This window comes from Diabrotica undecimpunctata, chromosome 8 (genome assembly GCF_040954645.1).
Source record: "Diabrotica undecimpunctata isolate CICGRU chromosome 8, icDiaUnde3, whole genome shotgun sequence".
Taxonomy (NCBI): domain Eukaryota; kingdom Metazoa; phylum Arthropoda; class Insecta; order Coleoptera; family Chrysomelidae; genus Diabrotica; species Diabrotica undecimpunctata.
Genome location: NC_092810.1, coordinates 63,058,435 through 63,081,452, shown reverse-complemented (window position 1 = coordinate 63,081,452; position 23,018 = coordinate 63,058,435). Strand labels below are relative to the sequence as shown.

General features: G+C 31.6%; 1 protein-coding gene across 1 annotated transcript in view; it reads left to right on the top strand.

Annotated features, from left to right (window-relative positions):
• Window positions 1-23,018, top strand: part of LOC140447629 (ATP-dependent translocase ABCB1-like) — a 127,022-nt gene that overhangs the window by 1,102 nt on the left and 102,902 nt on the right. The window contains exons 2-3 of the mRNA XM_072540386.1: window positions 3,372-3,426; window positions 8,954-9,250. Coding sequence (XP_072396487.1) covers window positions 3,372-3,426; window positions 8,954-9,250 — 352 coding nt within the window. The remainder of the gene's footprint in view (window positions 1-3,371; window positions 3,427-8,953; window positions 9,251-23,018) is intronic.

Genomic DNA, 23,018 nt, shown 5'->3' with positions numbered 1-23,018 from the left:
ACACTAATACTAAAATACAAGGTGTATTTCTTTCCATGTGTCATATGTCCGAGATATTCCAATTCTCTTGTTTTAATTGTATTTAAAATTTCTATTTCTTTATTCATCCTTCTCAGAACCTCTTTGTTTGTAACGTGTTCTGTCCACGATATTTTCGGAATTCTTCTATACACCCACAGCTCGAATGATTCCAGTTTTTTATTGATGTCGCATTCAAGGTCCAAGATACCATTCCATAAAACAAAGTCGAAAAAACATAGCACCTCGCCAACCTAACTCTTAATTCCAATTTTAAATCCCCTGTACATTGCACTTTTCTTATTTTGTTAAAATTTGCTCTAGCCTTTTCTATTCTGATGTTGATCTCCTGAATGTAATCATTTGTGAAGTTGATCATTGTTTCCAGATATGTATATTTGTCCACTTGTTCGACGTTGGTTCCGTTTATTAGAAGATTCTCGTTATTTTTTTTTTTTCGATTTTCGATATTCTTATAAATTTCATCTTCTTGGCGTTCATTGTTAGATCGTACTCTTTTCCATACTATTCTGGTTACCAGTCTCTGAAGATCTTCAATATTTTCGACTAAGATCACAGTGTCGTCAGCATATCTAATGTTCTTAATGGGAACTCCATTTACCTTTATTCCAGCTGTTTCACCCTCAATAGTTTTTTTCCGGATCTCTTCGGGGTAGGCATTAAAAATAATTGGCGACAATACGCATCCCTGTCTTACTATACCTCTAATTTTAATTTCTTCTGACAGCTGTTCGTTAACACGTACTTTTGCTCGCTGTTTATAGTATAAATTTGATATGATTCTGAGGTCGTTGTAGTCAATCTTTTTTGATTTCAGGACATTCATTATTTGTTCATGTCGTACTTTATCGAATGCTTTTTTATAGTCAATAAAACATGCGTATATATCTTGATTCACGTCCAGGCATCTTTGTATCAGCATATTAAGTGAAGGCATGTCAGGTCGAGGGCTTTTCCCACTCTTTATTGTTTTTAATGCGTGTAATATTTCTTCTTTTATAATATATAGACCTATTTCTTCCGACGTAAATTCTATGTACTCCAGATCTCCTCTTTCATCATCGAACAGTTCTTCAATATATTCTGCCCATCTTTGTACTTTCTCGTCCGTCTGTGTTATAGTAGTCCCGTGTCTATCCAGAAGTGCACCAGCGAGATTTTGTTTTCTTAGTCTTGTCAGTTCTTTAACTTTCTTGTGTACGTTAAACAGATCATATTTATTTTGAAGGCCTTCGATCTCTTTGCATTTCTCTTCAAAGTATCTTTTTTGCCTGCTTTATCATCTTCCTGATCTCGTGGTTTATCTCTCTGTATTTATTGTTGTCTTTGTTTTTAAATTTTCTCCGTTGTTCCATCATATTGAGTATCCCGTCATTTATCCATTCTTCTTTTCTCCTTGCGGAAGTCTTTAGTATTTCTTTACAGGGTTCCAGTAGATAATTTTTTAGTCGATCCCAGTACTCGTCAATATCATAAAATTTTGTGTTCATTTTGCTGCAGTTCATATGCAGTTCATGTTGGAGGCATTCTTTTACGTTAGGTTCTTTAAGTTTTCTTTTCTCTATTGTAGGGATTCTTTGATGTCTTTTAACATTCTTAAGGGTGAGTGTAACCTTGGCAATAAGTGGATTGTGATCTGAGGCCACGTCTGATCCAGTATATGCTTTCACGGCTTTAACAGCATTACTGTATCTTTCATTGATCATAATGTAGTCTATCTGGTTCCTGACTACTTTCTCCTATGTATCTGCGGGCGATCGCCACTTATACATTCGTCAGTTTGGTAACTTGAAAAATGTGTTTGAAATAATCAAATTCTGCGCTTGACAGAATGGTAACAGACGGTCTCCTGTGTCGTTTTAATTTCCCAGGCCATAGTTTCCTATACACTTTCCGCTTTGTCCCTTTCCAATCTTTGCATTGAGATCACCTAGGACTATCGTGATTTCTTTTGTTTTCGTTATTCTCAGTGCCTCTTCGATATCTCGGTAAAATAATTTCACTTGTTCTTCGTCGGCATTCGCCGTAGGAGCATAAAGACCGTAGGAGTATCAAATTCAGTTTGGCATGAGATATCACCAACTTCAGTACCATTACCCTTTCTGAGATAGGGAAATAGCATTCCACCGCTCTATTAGATTTTTTATTAACTATTACTGCCACGCCGTGTCTGTGTTGGTTATGCTCGCTACCGGAATAATATATTGTGGCTTCGTCTGTTGAAAAACAAACTGAGTTGGGCCACCTGACTTCACTGATGGCCAGTACATCGATATTCAACCTGTTCATTTCTTTAATAATATTGTGCATTTTACCAGAGTGAAACATGCTCTGAACATTCCAGGTTCTTTTTCTAGTGTTGGATAGTCTTATTTTCTCATCTACGTTATTTTGACAAGGAATTCGCTGATTAACGACCTGAGAGTCCTTGTCGTCTTCTTCCCTGCCGGATCTTGGCATCCGAGGGCCATGATCAGTAACGCCGTTATTAATTTCTAAATCCATGATGATTGTACTAGAGATATCCATGGAGATCTTTAATGTAGTGGTTTCCCCTTGCCTTCTACATTTATATGCCGTTAACCAAGATATTGGTTCATCCACCTTCGGGACCGATTTCTCAACCACAGGACAAAAAGGATTAGCAAGTGTGGGATTGCTTATACAGGAAATCGGTCGGTGAAATTTTCACCATATTTGGCTACCCTCACTTAGTTTAGCTTGCAGACTAATACAGTTGCCTAGGGTGTGGCACTTGAAGCCATAAGTGAAAGTTAGGTTTCTTATAAAGACCAGTTATCAAGAACCATCTCCCGTCTATGACGCTCGATGTGGTCGTTCCGATAAAAGGTGCTACCTCTATAACACAACCCTACACCCCTATGAAAGAAGTGGATATCTTTAAATAAAGAAAAGAAACCGGATTGTACAACTGTCCATTTTGGCTCTTAACTCTACTAAATTATAATAAGACTAGCATGGACAACTACGTTAATCTCAGGAAAACAGTTTAAAAAAAACTATACCAAACTATTCTGTTGTTATACTTAATTGTATTATATTGGCAAACTTGCTTTAAGATCTTTATTATTTGTAGTAAAATTTAGGTTTAAGGATTTCTCTGAGAGCAATAAACTAAAAAAAATTTGCTTAAGAAAAATATGTTTTAGTCCAATTTTGACTATTTACAATTTTTTGTAATCTCCCCCGAACCTTAAAAAATTGTAGCCATTTTAGTCACATTTCAAGCAAATTTTAGTCACTTAAAATACCTACGTATAAACATCACATTATTAAATAACAAGATAATTTTATTTATTATTTGTTTTTAGCAATGAATTAAAACGTGAAGAGAACAAAACAAAGGAAATAAGTTATTTTCGTTTAGTAAGTATTACAAAAAAAATATTGTAATTTACAAATGGAGTTCTTATTAAAGCATGTCTAATTTAACTCACAATTAATTTATCAAAACTTTTTGATGCTACGCCTATGGTAGCTGAAACGACATGATGTCGTACCATATCTGTAAGGGTCAAATGTCCAGGCGACTCATTGTTCCTTAGCGCCACTTGGCTTGAGACGCCACTGAGTTGATTTGAAAGGGTTCTTTGTGAGTACCCTCTATTATGGCAAATCCCGCTTGAGGTCTGAAATTAACAGCCCTAAGAAGAAATGTTTAACTACTTAAAATAATCGCGAGTCATTTCATTTTCTGTTTCCTCTAACGAGCAATACTCTTGTACAATAGCATCGGGCCGACCCAGTGGTCAATTATATGTAAAGGTCCCGTCATTTCGGAAGGCATCTAATTTGCATATTATCGCACTGGGCAGAGGTCAAAATTTGACATTTCTACCTAAGCCACGCCTTAGCAGTAAGTAATTTCAATACTCAGTAGCGCAGCAGTGCAGTTGAGAACAAGTTGTGTGTGTTAAATATTATCATTTTGGCTTTACAACCCTGTGTGGGTCCTAGCCTCCCCAAGAATTTTTCTCCAGTCGTCCCTATCCATCGCCTTCCTCCGCCAAGCACGTATTTCCATATTAAATATTAGATAATTTTATTTTCAAACAATCTTGCTGAAAATGAACGGAAAAAGCGTAGCGTTATTAAAGAGCAGGGTCGTCAAATAATATTTAATGTGTATAATTATTTTAAAAATATGAAAAGTGAAATGGAAACTCTGCTAATGGTAAAAAATAAGACTGCTGAAGCAACCGGTAAGGAGTTTCATTCACAAGGCATTTAGTATTAATTTTTGATATTCAAATTCAATGTTCGCTTCTCTTTTGTATTGGGTGTGTCGATAATACCATTTTCCAATTATTTCTTTTTTCATTCCTTCGATGTGTCCTAAATATCGTATTCTCTGCACTTTCGTTACAGTCGTTATTTTTAGCTATTATTATAATGCCTCATAGCATTCGGTGCAAGTGAATCCTGCGCCTAATAGTAATTCCAAAAAAAGATATGATTGATTGGCTGATTAAAAACAATATAACATTTAATCCTCAAAGTTTTAAACCCGAATTGTATGCGTTGATTAAGTACCATAAAAATCGTTTCAAAAGGTATGAATTAGATAAACTTTTGCGTGAATATGGTCACACTCCTTTACGGTTACCTCCATACCATCCGGATTTAAATCCGATAGAGCTAATATGGGCTGCGATTAAAAATAATATCACACAAACTAACATAACTTTCAAATTGGAAGATGTGAGACACCTGTTGGAAAAACGAGTTTCCGAAATAACCCCAGATGAGTGGAGAAAACGATGTCATCATGCAATTAAAATAGAAGACAGTTATTTAACATCCGAAGTCCAAATAGACCGTCAAGAAGATATTAATCCCATTATGATAAACTTAGGAAGTGACGATAGTGACAGCGAGTGTTCTTCGGAAGAAAATTAAATTAGATTTTGTTGTTCTTCTTTGAAACTTCCACATTAGGTATATAAATTTTTAAAGGGTATGTATATAGAGTTATTTTATATCTTTAAAATTTTCATTTACAAATTTAGATGTGCATATATTTTAGAAGGACAGCAATATTGACAGTAGTCTTTATTATATCGCTAATATATATTTCCAAGAAACGTCTTAAATCGGATAGGTTCATGAAATTAGGCCTTTCCCAAAGATAGGAATATTTATGTTCATGTTCATGTACATGACTTTATTATATCACTAAAAGGCTTCCAAGAAAAGAATTAAATCAGGTAGAAGTTCTAGGTACATGTAATTGGGACCGTTCATTAGCGTATAATTATCGTCACTCTTTAATATTAAGGTATTTGATATTTTGGAAAATACGCTTGACAATTAATTGCTATTTTAAAAATCCATTTTGTTAAACTTATCAATATTCAGAACTTAATAATTCTTTTGTACAATAAAAATAGTTTGTTTGTTCAGGTACGTATTACGAAGGTATTATTGTTTTTGTCCCATCAAATATCTTACTGATCATTTTTCAAATGTTGGCTATATGTTCAAAATTATTGAAAACTAAAAAATCGCCTTTATTCAGTATAATATGTTTTAGCTGTATCTACTAAATAGTGCGCGCCACTGTCATTTAGTTAAAATTTCAGTAACCAATCACCAAATTTAAAGACGGTCCTTATACAATTTCAACATGCCTCATAATATGCAAATTAGATGCCTTCCGAAATGACGGGACCTTTACCTCTGCTGTACAGTACTGAACTGTTCTGTTCAGCTCCATTACGTCCCTTCGACTTCGACTTCAATTCCGTCGTGTTTTATTTAAAACACAATTTTTGTCTTTCGCGTAGCGTCACTGAAGTAATTCGTTCAATTCATCATTCAGAACATACATCCTTCTGAACTATATCTTCAGAGACTATATTGGTACCCTTTAAATTTAGTAAATTAAGAACATATCTTTCTCTGTGCCAGATGTACAAAAATACTTTATACTTTAATGGTGTTAGTTTTGGGAAGAAATATCTTCTAAATATAAAATATTTATATATTTATCATACTTGTCTGTATAAAATTTTCTTTTAGATTCTTAAGCAAGGAAGGAAGGGATCATTAATCTTCTTATTACGTATTCTCAAGTTAAAATAGTCAATAAATTCACTAACTAGTTTTCAAGATAACTCTAACATAACCTTTGTGCAATTAGATTTCTAAGATAATTTTTTTTTATAATTCTTGAGATAATTATCTTTGGAAAAATTTTTGTCTATAATCTATGCAAATCTGTTTTTTTGTTTCTTTACATTTTTTTTACATCAAGCAAATTTATCAATTACAACAGTTTTATATAGAATGTTTACTCTTTTATTTCATGGTATACTTAGATATTTTATTATTGCTTTTATGCCGGCTCCACACATGGGGGCCAACGTTGGCCCCAACAGCGTTAGTCCAATGTGTGTACAGACAAAACTGTGTTGGAGCCAATGTTAGCGCCAACGTTTTTATGACTTGCTTCAACGTTGGCAGTTTTCCGTGGACTGTCGGTTTTTGTGTACACATCCACACATTGGCGCTACAGCAGTGTTCCAATCGGCGTATAATTATGCGATTTGCGCATAATTTAGTTGTGGACGCGTAATTTTCGCATCCTGCATAAAATTACCTAATTTTGCATAATCTAACAAAGCAAAAAAATTAACCAATGATAAGCCACAGTTTATAAAAAGACTCCTCGTCTTTTTTCTTTTTAAACGCTTGTGCTGCCATTTTATACAGCATTCTTTTTAGAAAAAATTACTTTATAGATGAAAATTTCCATTCCATGACGACATTAAAAAACAAATTTACAACATGTAAAAATCGATTTTCGGGAACCTGAGCCACTTCTGTAGAGTTGTTTAGGATTAACACTTCGATACACGACGGTGTTCTGTTAGAACGACGTTTACGCTCAAAAAGCTATTAATTACATAAATAAATAATATGAATATCTAGTTTTTTCAGTACCTTTCAGGCACCCAAAAGAAATGTACTTATCTAAATATTTGACAAAAATATATGCTCTTAATTTTTAAATATAGATCATTTTGTCCTAATAGACCACCGTCATGTGGTCCTGTAACTTTTAAAATATGTACTTCCATATATCGGCTTTGGATGAAAGTCACGTTTGATACAGAATATAGCCAAAATAGAAGACTAAGAAATTTGGGAATTGAGTTAATAAATGAATAAATGAGATTCAGAGCCTCGACGCCCTTTTTGTAGCAAAATATACTCATATGCATTCATTATCACGACAGTCGCAGCCGCTGCAATTTCCATATCGGACACGTTGACGTTGGCTCTAGAGGGAACAGACTGAGACTGATATCGGCCCAATACTTAACCCAATGTGTGGATGCCTCACCGAACGTGGGAACACAGTGACCCAACGTTGGCTCCAACGTTGGCGCCAACGTTGGATCCCATGTGTGGAGCCGGCCTTTTACTGTACCAACCAATATTTTTTCAGATATAATTTATCATTTGAATTTATTATTTTTGCATTACTTCTCTCGACTCCGCCTGCAGTTTTGATGTGTCCTCGGCAGATCTGTCGCCAGTCCCAAACCCAGATAAGCAGGAGGGGGTCTACAGTCTGGTTAGCACCTTACTGATAGGCATTAAACCCTAACAGCTCATAGAAACACGATTATGCATTGGAACATTAATGATTTGATTACGACGACCAACGTGAGAAACAGGACAATGAATTTATGGAAATCGGAAATATACTTCAAATCGGAACTTGGACCGTCTAAACACAAGAGGGTAGAAAATTACAAAACAACTTGTAGATAAAATATAGACATATGGTAACACAGTATTGGTGAAAGAAAACAAAGCCAAAGAAGGAGTCGGCCTGTTAGTAAACAGAAAATTTATACACCAAGTACAAGAATGCAAATATATCTCTGAAAGAATAGTAAGTGTAAAATTTAAACTGGATGTCAAGCCTCTGAATGTAACAGCAATCTGTACAGCTTAAGACAATAGAGATACCACCACCAGAAAAAACGTCTGTAAACACCTTTAAACTATAATAGACTCCAAGTGAAAAATATATCATCATTATGGGTGAATTTAACACCCGTATTGGCAATGATATAGTTCTGCAGCATAAATAAAATAAAGAAAACGTATACGTAGGCATAATTACGTATTAACAATACATTTTTCTCTTACAAAAGAATACAAATATACTTTTTGAAAACATTAAACATTAGAGGACAAAGATCTATAATAGCATGACTATATTCTGTCGAATAGAGTTACACCCCTCTCAAATCTTGGATATAAGAGCACAACTTCAGCAGGAAGAGGAAGAAATCATAAATTAGTAGTGCGCAAAATCCGAATGAAAACACACATATTTTTCCATAAGTGCATCTGGCTACCATTAAAGTCCCCCCTCCTTATTTCTTGTTATTCGTTTCATCTGCTAATTCCAAATATGATTTTTTTCTAGTACTACTTCGAGATACTTTACTTCACTTATCAACTTTAGATTTGTACCATTTAGGTTTAGAGGACATAATCTCTATAAATTCGTCATTCTGGTAAATTATGTGTTTGTTATTTCTGGAGATTTTATTAAGCCCTAAATTTAAACGTAATTGTGTAACTAGAGATACAGCCGGTTACATGTCTGTAAAAATGTAAGATTGATTAACTACGTTATGAACGTAGTGATCCTGCAGGGGCCTTAAGCTATATGTGTTAGAATTTTTCACAAATAATTTAACAAAAATATATATAAGGCAGGAAAAAGGTCTTACAATTATTAGTCAAAAACAATGATACGTCTTCATTTTTAATGTTTTATCCCTAAAACGTAAGCAGAATGTTCTTTATGTAAAAGATATTTTATGTTTCTCTCGTATAGGTATATGAAACTTTTTTCTTTTTTTAGTTTCAATACTGTACTACTTTGGATATTATTTTTATGTCAATTGGAGCTATTTGTGCAGCATTAAGTGGAATAGTCCAACCATATTCTATGACATTATTTGGAGATGTTACGGGCGCAATAGTAACATATGCTTCAAACTACAATGATTCCCTTAGTGAACCAAACAAGACTTTGTTAGCAGATGAATTAATAAATGCTGTTTGGCTGTTTGGCATGAAGTCGCTAGGAGTTGGAGTAGGAGTTATTTTAACTACCTATTTATCAACGGTTCTTTTTATTTACAGCGCATCCAGACAGGTATGAAACTTTCATTCATTATAAAATAATAGAAACCAAAAGCCGTGATTTTAAAGTAGAAGTTAATAATTTGCGACATATTTATTGTACTTTTAAATTAACCCATTTTCTACCAGAATATCAATAAATATATTTTTTCATAAATATAACTGCAGATGACAATGAAATGAAACTAAATAAACGTAAAAATATGTTTTTATTAATTTTTTTTTATAAACATAAGAGCGGGGTTTTATAAACATAAACATCAGGGAGGTTACCTATATATATATATACATTATGTATTTACTACTTTGTATGAAAAATTTCAAAACACTCAATGCAAAGTTATAAATTACATTTTTTACACTGTGTACGTATCACAGAAGAACATCCTTCTCCTGCACACCTACGTCTTTTGCCGTTAGGAACTGAAACAACAAGATGGTCAATTTTGTCATCTCGTAGATTGTCGGACACTCTATTCATGGACAGACTGTTCTTGCTGACTGAAGGCTTACCAGGACGTCTATACCAGGTACTCCATATTTCCGCAAATACATCTGTGCAATTTCTCGGCGGAAAACTATATTAGGTGTTTTTTTTTTCTTTATTAGACTACCAAGTCTCTATTTCAGACTACCTAAGTCTGAAGTCACAATGGGCGGGGATTTTAAAAACCTTTCCAAGCATTTCTAATTTGTGTGTGGAAATATTGGTTTTTTAATTGTTTGAAGAAGAAATAGGGACTTTTGGTTATAAACATTAATTCTGTGCGATTGGTAGGTATTATTTGATGTTCATGAATTTGTGAGATAAAACTATCAAAGTATTAAGATATTTACTATGAATGTTCATATTTTAATGTTATTGTATGATTAAAACTTGAATTATTTTTTACTGTATTTTAAGATATTTTGTTGAAATAAATTATTGAATTTATTTACGAAGTTGAAAAATATTTAAAATATTGTTTTATTCATTTTTCGTTGCCAGTGATTTTATCCTGTTAAATACTAAATACATTCGATTTCTCCTAGATTAAGTTATAATATAACATTAAGTGGAAACCTTTCTATCAAATTGCCATAATGAGTGTTTAAACGATGTTTTTTGAAAGTTGTAATAGTTTTTGAGTTTATTTTTTAGATCTGGGCATATAATGGCTAGTAAACATGTGTAAGATATCCAGTTTTACTGAATTTTTCAATAATGACAACAAAACTACTGTCAACTATTTAAACTACGAGAAAACGAATATATTTAGTCTTTTAGCGGATAAAATCACTAAAACTTAGACTAGTAACAAAATACCTCGAAATACAGTAAAAAATAATTAAAGTTTTAATCAAACCATAACATAACCTTAAAATATAAACATCCATGGTAAATATCTAAATCTTTTGGTATTCTTATCTCACAAATTTATGAACAAGTAATAAAAATCTCACAGAATGAATGTTCATAACCAAAAGACCTTATTTATTATTCAAACAATTAAAAAAACCAATATTTCTAACTTCTTCTGGGACAAATACAAACAAATTAGAAATGTTTGGAAAAGTTTATAAAACCCCCGCCCATTGTGACGTCAGAGCTTAGGTAGTGTATTAGCAGACAAGAGTACGCACAAAAAAAGTAAAAAAAAAAAATAGAAAACTGTGCATTGATAGTTTCAACTCTTCGACGAGTTGATTGGGGGTGTGTGCCTTCCGCATTGCAACAGTGTTTCTTGTTATGGGTCGGAGTACACTGTCAGATGTTAGGAATTAAATTAATTAGGCAAAAAGCATATTTTTTTATCAAAGGTTTTGCTTTATATTGTTTGGGTATATCTTGCGTTTTAAGTGAAATAAAAATATACTGTTATGGCTTTATTTTGATCAAATCAAATTTATTAGAAGGGGAATTATTAGAAAATAATTTTTAGTCTAGAAAGCAAACAACAATACAAATAGATGAACAACGAAGAAAATAAAAACTAAGGAAAAAGATACAAACGGGAACACAACTCGATTGAAAAGGACAAAGAAGAGTAACATAAAAGTAAGAAAGCTCCAAACACTTATGGAGTATAGATGAGAAAAGATCGATAAAAAAATAATACACAATCAGAACAAATCAAATTAATCATATTAGGAATTAAGGTAGCCCACGGAAGCAAAGATACAAAAAGAAATCAGAGACATAGCAAAACAAGAAAGGAGAAAAGGAGCAAAAGTAAATCAGATACCAGAAATTAGAAATAAATAACAAGGTGCTAAAATGAAATGCAAAAGAAAATAAACCTACAGAAATTGAAAATGCTCCAAAAAATTAGAAAAAGAAGAATGGATGGATGTAAAGGAAACAGACAATGCAAACGAAGAGAAACATGGAACGTGAGGACGTTGCTGGAAACAGGAAAAATTGAAAAACTAGCGACACAGTTACATCAATACAAGATAGATATTGCAGAAATTCAAGAAACTAGATGGGGGGACATGGAAAAATCGAAAAGGAACATTATACAGTATGGTATGCAGGCGAAGAAAAACAGGGATATGGAGGAACGGCTTTGATGGTGATAGGGGAAATGAGACAGAAAGGTATGGAACTTAAACCCATGAGTAAAAGAATATCATACATAAGAGTAAACAGCAAATCGAACAAGTTGTCCATAATAAATGTCTATGCACCCACAAAAACAGTGATGACTTGACAAAACAACAGTTCTATCAAACACTGGAAGAAAAAAGCGAGAAAATTTGGGAGAAGATATAATAATCATTATAGTAGATTTCAACGCCCAAATAGGCAAAGAAAATTGTTTCAGAGAGGTTGCAGGTGAAAACTGCAGGTGCAGAATACATGACACAACAAACAAGAATAGAGAGAGACTACGTGATTTAGCAGCGGCATTAAACATGGACATAAGTAGCACGAGATAGAAACACAAAGATATACACAAAATAACATAGATGACTTTAGAAAGTCTGGAGAGAAATCAAATAGACCATGTACTGATTCAAAAGACACAAAAACAATCGATAAATGACGTTAGATCTCACAGACGGGCTAACATCGATTCGGACCATATGCTAGTGATTACAAAATGTAAAATAAAAACAGCGAAGAATAAAAGGCGAAACTCACTGAGAAAATGGGACTTATATAAATTAAAAGAGAAAGAAGTAAGCAGAAGATTTGTGCAAGAAGTAAATACAGAGATGCAGTACAAAGAACAACAAATGAAGGAATAGTGGAAAAAAATCAAACATGGAATAAACAATGCAGCAGAGAAAGTGGTTGGCAAAATGCAAAATAAAAGAAAAAATAATTGGTTTATTAAAATTATTTAAATCATAAAAAAATTAAAAAGTAGAAGAAATTATGAACGAGATCGAAACAGAAAATAAAAGATACAACTCAAAACCATTATACCAATACTGAAAACTGGGTAACTGAAAACGGTTAGCTAATATAGCTATAGAAGCAGAAAAGTGGCAGAAGTATTTCGAAGAAATATATCAAGAAATGCATAGAAAAAAAAGAAAGAGAAAGAATAACGAACACGGAACAACATGAAGAAAAAGAAGAATTAACCTATACAGAAGTGAAAGGGAAAATATGCAAACTTAAAAACGGGAAAACAGCGGGATAAGACGAAATATGTGCAAAACTTATAAAATACGGAGGGGAGACACTATACAGAAAGATTTAAAAACTATAACACAGAATATATGGAGTAAAGAAGTAATGCCCAAAGAATGGAAGAAGGAAATTATAGTGACAATCCCAAAACAAGGACACCATAGAATATGCAAAAACTACCGAGATATTAATTTACTGAATGTAACTTATAAAGCAATGACTGGTTTGACTGGTATAATTAGACATAGACTAACACTATGTACAGAACAAAGCTTAGGAGATGACTAGTACAGTTTTAGAAAAGGAAGATTTACGATAGACGCTATACATACGCTAAAACAAGTGATATAGAAAACATACGAGTACGACTTAGAAACACATGTACTTTTTCTAGACTTTAAGCAGACGTTTGACAAACTAAACAGAAGAAAAATGATCCACTACTTACAAGAGAGTAATATACCAAATAAAATTATAAGAATGATAAAAATGACAATGTGAGATTCCCAAGCAACAATAGACATCGGAAGAGAAAGAACAGAAATAATAAAAATAAAAAATGAAGTAAGACAGGAAGATGCGCTCTCAACGGTACTCAACAGTACAAGACAATGGATGAATCACAAAATACAAGAATGGGTGGATCAAGAGAACATAGTTATAGCAATAAAATCAAATTCGATGGTATGGCTACATAATGAGAGGAGAGAAGATCAATCCGTTAAGAGTTATAACGGAATGGATACCACCAGGTAAAAGAACCAGAGGCACCTAAACTTAGATGGAGACAACAAGTGGAAGAAGACTTAAGGAGTATGGAAATTGGAAATATAGAAAAGACAATCAAAAAAAGAGAAAAATGGAGAAAAGTAGTGGAAACAGCAAAGTCACACCAGAAACTGTAAAACCAAACCCAGGATGGGATGATCCCCCACATAAAAAGGATCTTCAAGTGAATATAGCTTCGTCTTCTTCGGGAGCCTATAGTTGTATATATAAGTTAAGAAACCAGAACTGCTAATTCAACTATAATAAAAGGACAGCGTCAGCATGCCACACCTCGGCGTCACCGAGATTATAAATTTACTTTTGCATTGTATAGCGTCACTCTTATTTTGCATTTTACTGTAGTAAGTAGTCCCTTGTAAATAAAGTTATTTTTTAAAAATATCGTTCTTGGACTTAGAAACATCATTGGCGCAGTCAGAACAGATTTTCGGGAATTACGTCGCTAACCGTTACAAAAATCGAACAGTTTCGCGTAGTTTTTCGTTTTAACGATTTACCGGAAAACAGAACCTTTTGTGAAAGTGTCCAAGATCAGCTTTAGACAAGGTATCACCAAGACCTGGGGAAAGAACAAAATCGTCGAACCCTAGAGGCAGCAGATTTAAGCAGTAGTTTCAACAAGACCTGGGAGAAGAACAAAATCGTCGAATCCTATAGGCAGAAATGCTGAAAATCTACATTTTAATGTAAGTGTTTCCTATTTTTTCCATTTTATTTTCCATTTTATTATTTCCATATTTGAAAATACTTATAGTCAGAGAGCTAACGAGAGTAAACAATTTTTAAAGATTTTATGATGTTATGAGATATTTTTAATAAGAGAAAGATTATTATTACTATATTATATTATCATATTTTTGAAAATATTTTATAGTTGAAAGTTTTATATTGAAACATATTTTATATTTTATTACAATTTGATATATTATCTAAATAAAAAGAATAAATATTTAATGAATGAAACTGATAGTAAATTAGATTTAAGTAGCCTTGTAGCAGAATTAAATTCAATTTTAGAACCAAATAGCGATAAAAATAACGAAATGGCTCAAACAAACTACCAATTGTTAAAACTTTACTTAGATTCTATCCCAGCATATGATGGTAATCCACATACCTTAACCATATTTATAGAAAATTGTGAAAATTTAATAACTAATTTTGCTAGCCAAACAGACGGCACCTTAAATACATTTTTACTTCGAGCTATATTAGGTAAATTAAATGGAAGAGCTCAAATGTTAATAGGTTCTAGGACAGAATTAAATACATGGCAACTCGTAAAAGATGCCCTTAATCTTAGTTTTGGAGACCAGAGAGATCTCGATTGCCTTATCCAAGACCTGATAACTTTGAGGCCTTTCAAGAATGAAACCCCTTATAATTTTGGCATGCGATGCCAAGAAACACGTAGTTTATTAACACAAAAATTAAATACGCTTAATATTAATGCACAAGAGAAATTAATTAGAATAAATAGTTACGATGACTTATGTTTAAAAACTTACATTAGAGGCTTACCCTTATCGTTACAAACAAATATACGATTAAGAAACCCAGACAGTTTAGAGAAAGCTATGAGCTTCGTTATCGAAGAAGAGAATTTTCTATATTCATTACAACGTGGAAATAATTTAAACTCACAAAATTCTTTTAGACCATCATCGAGACATAATCCTACGAGAAACAGTAATCTTAATCGAAATTTTATTCCTAGAAATAATTTTCAACAAAATCGCCCTAATATGAGATTTCCACCTTACCAATATCAAACCATCAGACCGCAATACCAAAATAATAATTTTTATCCCAACAATACTTTTCAACCACACCAAAATCACTTCCGAAATTTCAATAATTATAATTCTAATTTCAACCCAAGAAATTTCGACAATAATAATTCTAATTTCCGACCAAGGAACTTCCATACTAATAACCCTAATTTTCAACAACGAAATGTTAATAATAAAACCCAAAATCAAAATCAATACCAGCCAGAACCGATGGATACAAATTCACGAAATACTTCTTTAAGATTTAGACCACATTTTACCTCCACCCAATTATTTAATCAACAAATTAATAACGATCAAATACAATTCAAAAACCCCTTTGAAAATAATATTCCCACTGATTACGTACACCCAACTCAAAGTTCATTACCGCCTTACGATAACAATTATGAAACTCAATCCAGTCCTTATCGCAATCCAAATGAGACAAACGAAAGATCATATCACAATCCCACTCAAAATGTTGAAAACACAAATTTTTGCATGCGCCAAGAAAATTACAATCCGACATAATATATTTAAATACAACGATAGCAGATTTACCACATATTATTATTCCTGAACTCAATGCCAGATTTTTATTAGATACAGGGTCTTCCAAAAGTTTGATATCTCCACAATTAGCGCATAAATTTTATAAAAATTTTATTTCTTACGAAAATTTTAATATACAAACGGCTCACGGAATTTCTATGCACAATGAAATAATTAATATTCCAGCTTTTAACATTTTTAAAGTAAATCAATATAATAAGTTTTATGTTTTTAAATTTAGCGAAAATTTTGATGGATTAATTGGTATAGATTTATTACAAAATTTAAAAGCTTCAATTAATGTCAACATGCGACAAATGAAAACGCCTTATGTAACGATACCCATAATTTTTGAACCCAGTAAAAAGAATATATTATATCCCAAATCAACTTTTAATCATACAATAATTATTCCCCCTAGAACTAAGCAAATAGTCAAAATACCGGTAAAATTAAATGTAGGATTAGGTATATTAGAATATAAGAATTTCGGTAAAGGAATCGAAATGCCTAAAGCAGTAGTTAACGTAAAAAATAATTTTGCTATAACCACTATTACGAATATAAGCGAATATAAGACAACGTTAAGTATTACTGAACACTTTGATATAGAACCATTAGATATAGTAAATATAAATTTTATAAAAAAGATGGAAACTGATGAAGAAACATCTATTAATAATGATAACATGTTAAAGAGGAATTTAAAAAATATAAGGATAAATCATTGTAACAAAGAAGAAAGAGAATTACTAAAAAAGCTTTGTTTCCAATATAGAGACATATTTTATTGCGAAGGAATACCCTTAAGTTTTACTAATAGTATTAAACATAAAATTAAACTCACTGATAATTCTGCAATATATACAAAATCATATCGTTTCCCGGAAGTTCACCGAGGAGAAGTTAAATCCCAAATAAATAAGATGTTAGCAGAAGGTATAATAGAAGATAGCAATTCCCCATTTTCGAGTCCCATTTGGGTGGTCCCGAAAAAACAAGATGCTATAGGAAAAAGAAAATGGCGTCTAGTAATAGATTATAGAAAGTTAAACGAGAGAACCGTAGATGATAAATACCCGTTACCAAACATAACAGAAATTTTAGATAAATTAGGGAAAGCAAATTACTTTTCGACACTAGATCTTGCAAGTGGCTTCCACCAAATAGAAGTAGACCCACAAGATGTTGAAAAAACAGCCTTTAGTACACCACAAGGTCACTTTCAATTTAAAAGAATGCCTTTTGGTTTGAAAAATGCACCCTCGACCTTTCAGAGAGTTATTGATAATGTTTTAAGAGGATTAACAGACGAAACATGTATAGTATATTTAGATGATATTTTAATTTATAGTACATCTTTACAAGAGCACCTTGAAAAGTTAAAAATAGTTTTCGAAAGACTCAGAAAGAGTAACTTAAAAGTACAATTAGACAAATCAGAATTTTTACAAAAAACAGTTATGTATTTAGGACATGTAATTACCCCACAAGGCGTTAAACCAAACCCTGATAAAATCTCCGCCATAAAAAGATTTCCCATTCCAAAAACCCAAACTGAAATAAAAAGCTTTTTAGGATTACTAGGTTACTATAGACGATTTATAAAAGATTTTGCAAAAATTACTAAACCGATGACCAAATGTTTGAAAAAAGGTTCTAAAGTAAACCATGATAAAGATTTTATTGATTGTTTTGAAACTTGTAAACAAATCTTAACAAACGACCCCATTCTACAATATCCGAATTTTTCCCAACCATTTATTTTAACGACAGATGCTAGCAATTTTGCAATTGGAGCTGTATTATCACAAGGAAATGTTCCAAATGATCGACCCATTGCATATGCCTCGAGAACTCTAAATAAATCAGAGACAAATTATTCAACTATAGAAAAGGAGCTATTAGCAATTGTATGGGCCTGTAAACATTTTAGACCATACCTTTACGGAAGACAATTTTATATTTACACAGATCACAAACCATTATCTTGGCTTTTCAGTCTAAAGGAGCCAAACTCAAAATTAATACGATGGCGTCTAAAACTAGAAGAATACGATTACAAAATTATGTATAAAAAAGGAAAACACAACACAAACGCAGACTGTTTATCTCGCATTACAATTAACGCATTAGAAGATGAATCAATAGTAAATAATCCTGGAGACGTAGACGAAGATATTTTAAAATACCTCCAAAATTTTGCAGAGAATCCATTAGACCCACAACCTTCAACAAGTAACAATAACGACTCAAGAAAAATTAACATTATTTCTGATATAAGAATACCTCCAGACAAAATAGATACACCAGACGAAACCTCAGATGAATCTACACAACATTCAACCGCAAATGAAACAACGAATCAAGGAATACCCATTTTAGATGAAATAATAAATAACAAAGTTCACCAAATTTTAGTGTACCCAAACGTTTACCCAAAAACCGATATAACTCATGAAACTTATCAAAACCATAAAATAATTAAAGTCAAAATTCCTGAAACTGATAATGAAAAATATATTTTTGAATTCCTTATGGCATACACAGATCTTAACAATACATTTTATTTATATTTCAGTAAAGACAACCTGTATAATGATTTTAATAAGTATTACCTAAAACATTTTTCTGAAAATGGTCCGAAACTAATTAAATGCACTAGATTAATTAATACAGTAGCAAACGAAGAAGAACAAATCATTTTATTAAAAAATTACCATGAAGGAAAAACTAACCATAGAGGAATTAATGAAACTTTCGAAAAATTACGTCAAAATTATTATTGGAAAAATATGAAGACATCTATTACTAATTACATTAACGAATGTTCTATTTGCCAGAAAAATAAATACGGTAGACACACCCCCTATGTCCCGCTAATGCTTACGGAAACCGCCAGCAAACCTTTTCAAGTTGTTCATATAGATATTTTTACATATGACGGTAACAAATATTTGACTATGACGGACGCATTTACTAAATTTGCCCAAGCTTATTCTATTCCAGGTAAAAACGCGATTCATATTGCGAAATCCTTAATAAAATACTTCACTTCTTTCGGCATTCCCCAATTAATAATAGCAGACAAAGGTAGAGAATTTAATAACGAAGTAATAAAAGATTTATTAGCAATACACAAAATCAAAGTTCATTTTACTACTCCTGGCCACCACGAATCAAATTCAATAGCTGAACGAATACACTCTACTTTAATCGAACATTTAAGACTTCTAAAACAGACATATCCTAACGAAGATGACTTAATGGACTATGCTCTTATAGCTTACAATAATTGTATTCATAGTTCCACAAAATTTACCCCATTTGAATTGACTTTCGGACATACAGACTCTAGAAACCCCAACGAACTATTTCTTTCTCAAAATTTCTATTCAGAATATATAAATAATCATAAAGACAAATTAAAACACGTTTACCAAAAAGTACATGAAACTCTAACAGAAAATAAAACTAAAGTAATTAATAAAAGAAACGATCAAGAAGAAATAAATTCAGAATTCAAAATTGGACAAGTAGTTTATAAAGTTAATACCCAAAAACGTAACAAAAAACATCAACCATACTTAGGTCCCTACAAAATAACTAAAATTCTTGACAGAAACCGAGTAGAACTTGTACGACAAAGACTTAAATATAAAAAAGATACTAACCAGACAGAAATTATACATATCAAAGAACTAAAGAAACCTCCCGTTGCAGGTTCATCCTCTGGACAACAAACGTCGACGCAAAACGAGACACATCCAAATTCCACAACTTAAACGACAATCCCGGACTTTTACCGCTTCATTTAGGCACAGCCCGAATTCAGACAGATGTTTGGACTTTTATACATATCTATGACATTACAAATATTACTACAAATTTCCTAACTCTACAAAATCAATATAATTTCATGATAAATACCCTTTCAAATACTTCTCAAATTCTAAGCTTTAATAAAGAATTTCAAGACTCCTATCATTTAATTCAAATTTTGGAAAACAAAATTTATCTTGAGTTAAAACAATTAAATCCCTTTTGGAATACCAGATCTAAAAGATCTCTATTTGATGGTATAGGTTCTGCAATCAAATTTATAACCGGAAACCTAGACCAAAACGATGCAAAACGTTACGACGACGCTATATCAACAAATAATCAAAATAATATTAAAACTATAGTTAAAAATCAAATCACCTTATTAAGTTCTTCAATAAAGAATTTTGAAAATAATACAAAAATCTTAGCCCATAACCAGTTAATTTTAAGCTCACGAATAATAGAAGTTCAAAACTTAATTAAAGATATAAAGATAGAAAAAGTTGAGACATTTCATTATTTTGCACTAGAAAGACTTGTATCGCAATTTTACACTAGTTTCCAAATTATTTATGATCTATTAGCCGACCCAAATGAACTATTTCTCGAAATTTTAAACGTTAGTAAACTTCTTAAAAATAACAAACTCCCTTTTGAATTATCTTTGCAAAATATTTTGTTATTCGAAAAAATAATTAAGATAAAAAGTTATAGTAAAGCAAATAAAATAATTTTTGTACTTGAATTGCCTATTGTTGAGATCAATGACTATGATTATTATCATCTTTATTCCTTTCCGACCAGATACCAAACTCATTTTAGAACAATTATTCCAAAATCCAAGTTCCTACTTTCCAATCGATACCAATATGCACTTGCCAACGTTCAATGTCAAAAATTGTTAGAAGAAGAATATTTATGCCACGATGTCCAGTCAATTGAAGTAACACCAACAGCCCCTTGCGAAGTTCAACTCATACAGTACTCAAAGTTTGTAAATCAATGTCAATCAGTGCCAACAGAAATTAATAATATAAAAATTCAAAAACTAGAAAACAATAAGTGGATCGTAATAACGCTAAACAAAGTGATCAGTATTCAAAAATGCGATAAGAATTCGGACAATATTCCATTAAATGGTAGTTACTTAATCGAACTCAATAGTGCGTGCGAAATATATATAGACAATTACGTTTTAAAAACATTTGAACTAAAAACTCCAAATTTTGTTAAAATGGAACTGCCAAATTTAGAAGTATTACTAAAAATGCCGGTCAGTGATCTAAACTTTAAACCAATAAAAATGGACTTGATAAAATTAGATGAATTAAATAATGTGCCAAGTGCTTTAGCAGATCAAGAAAACAAAATAGACAATCTAGACACAGTTCCTGTTCATTTTCAACATGTCAGTTTTTATACCATAATTTTATATGTCTTAGCAATTATTTTTCTTGTCTACACCATTTGGCGAATATACACAGAAAGGACAAATCCAGAATCACCAAAAGAATCCACAGTACGAGAAAAAAAGGTACCAGATAATTTTCCATTTCTTCGAACTATGCCACCCCATAGTTCTCATCTAGCCCCGGAGGAGTTAAGAAACCAGAACTGCTAATTCAACTATAATAAAAGGACAGCGTCAGCATGCCACACCTCGGCGTCACCGAGATTATAAATTTACTTTTGCATTGTATAGCGTCACTCTTATTTTGCATTTTACTGTAGTAAGTAGTCCCTTGTAAATAAAGTTATTTTTTAAAAATATCGTTCTTGGACTTAGAAACATCATATATATATATATATATATATATATATATATATATATATATATATATATATATATATATATATATATATATATATATATATATATATATATGTATATATATATATATAAATATATATATATATATATATATATATATATATATATATATTATATATATGTAATATGTAGTTCAGAAGGATACTATTGAAACGGTTATCGGGCATAATTTGAAGAAGAAAACAAAAGGATCCTGCTACTGCATCCTTTATTGAAGACACATCATCAGTTCATTTAAAATTAATTAAATGAACATCCATATAGAAAAGTACAAAGAATAACTTACACAAGTTTACAAACTTACAAGAATTTGAAGCTCTCAACAGATGGAAGTGAAGCATAAATTTAACTCAGGAACAATGGAATTAAACTTTCAGTTTTTTTTTAGAAGAAAAAACAGAATTAAGTAAGTTTTATAAAATTTGCAAAGAACAGAAGTATATAAATAATTTTTTTAAACGAATAATATACTTTCTAAAAGACAAACAGAAACAGAAAATACTGATAGTATGATTTAATAAGCGTTAATAAAAGATTAATATTTAACTATAGGTAGCATATTTTGATCACGTTGTTTTAAAGAAAGGAAAATTATTACCAGCGTATTCACGAAGTTAACTTTTAAATGGTTGCTAACAGAAAAAACAACAAGTTGTTGCTTTTTAATGTGTAACGTTTTTAATCCCACGTAATACAATAAAAAAAATATATTAAATTTGACTCAAACAAGGCGGTTATTTTAAAAACTGAACATACCAGGGTACTACTCCTAGTAATGTGAGTTGATACAATCAATAAAGTATTTAAGGCTTCATACCCCTCGATCATTAAATTAAATATCAAGATAACAATACCATACGAGGACACAGTGTGTGCTGACAGTAAACACAAACAATTCAAGAAAATAAATCATAATAAGTAATCTAAGGTTCACTACACCAATCAAATCAATGACTATGTATATAAAATTTATATATGTATATATTTATTATTTGATTATTTAATTATTATTCATTATATATATTTATTTATTTATTTATTTCAAAGAATCTAAGTACTATGTATTTCAAAATTATCATTAAGTAAATTTATGGAATCTGTAAGTTGAACCAAAAAGTTCAATTCAATTATGTAATAAAATTAAAAGAGTGATATATTTGACTTAACTTACTAATGACAGTTCTCTTATTAAGTGCAGTTGGATATTTAAGTATATAACACATTTCCAAAAATTATCTTTTAGTGTAATTCTTTTCTTTACAAAGAATTTGAACCTCTTTACATTTGACGTTGGGTTTAGATGAAATAGCGTATTGTGTTAAGGCGCAATAGTGTTTGGATACGTTATCAATACAGTGTCAATATCACTACAGTGTGACGTTAG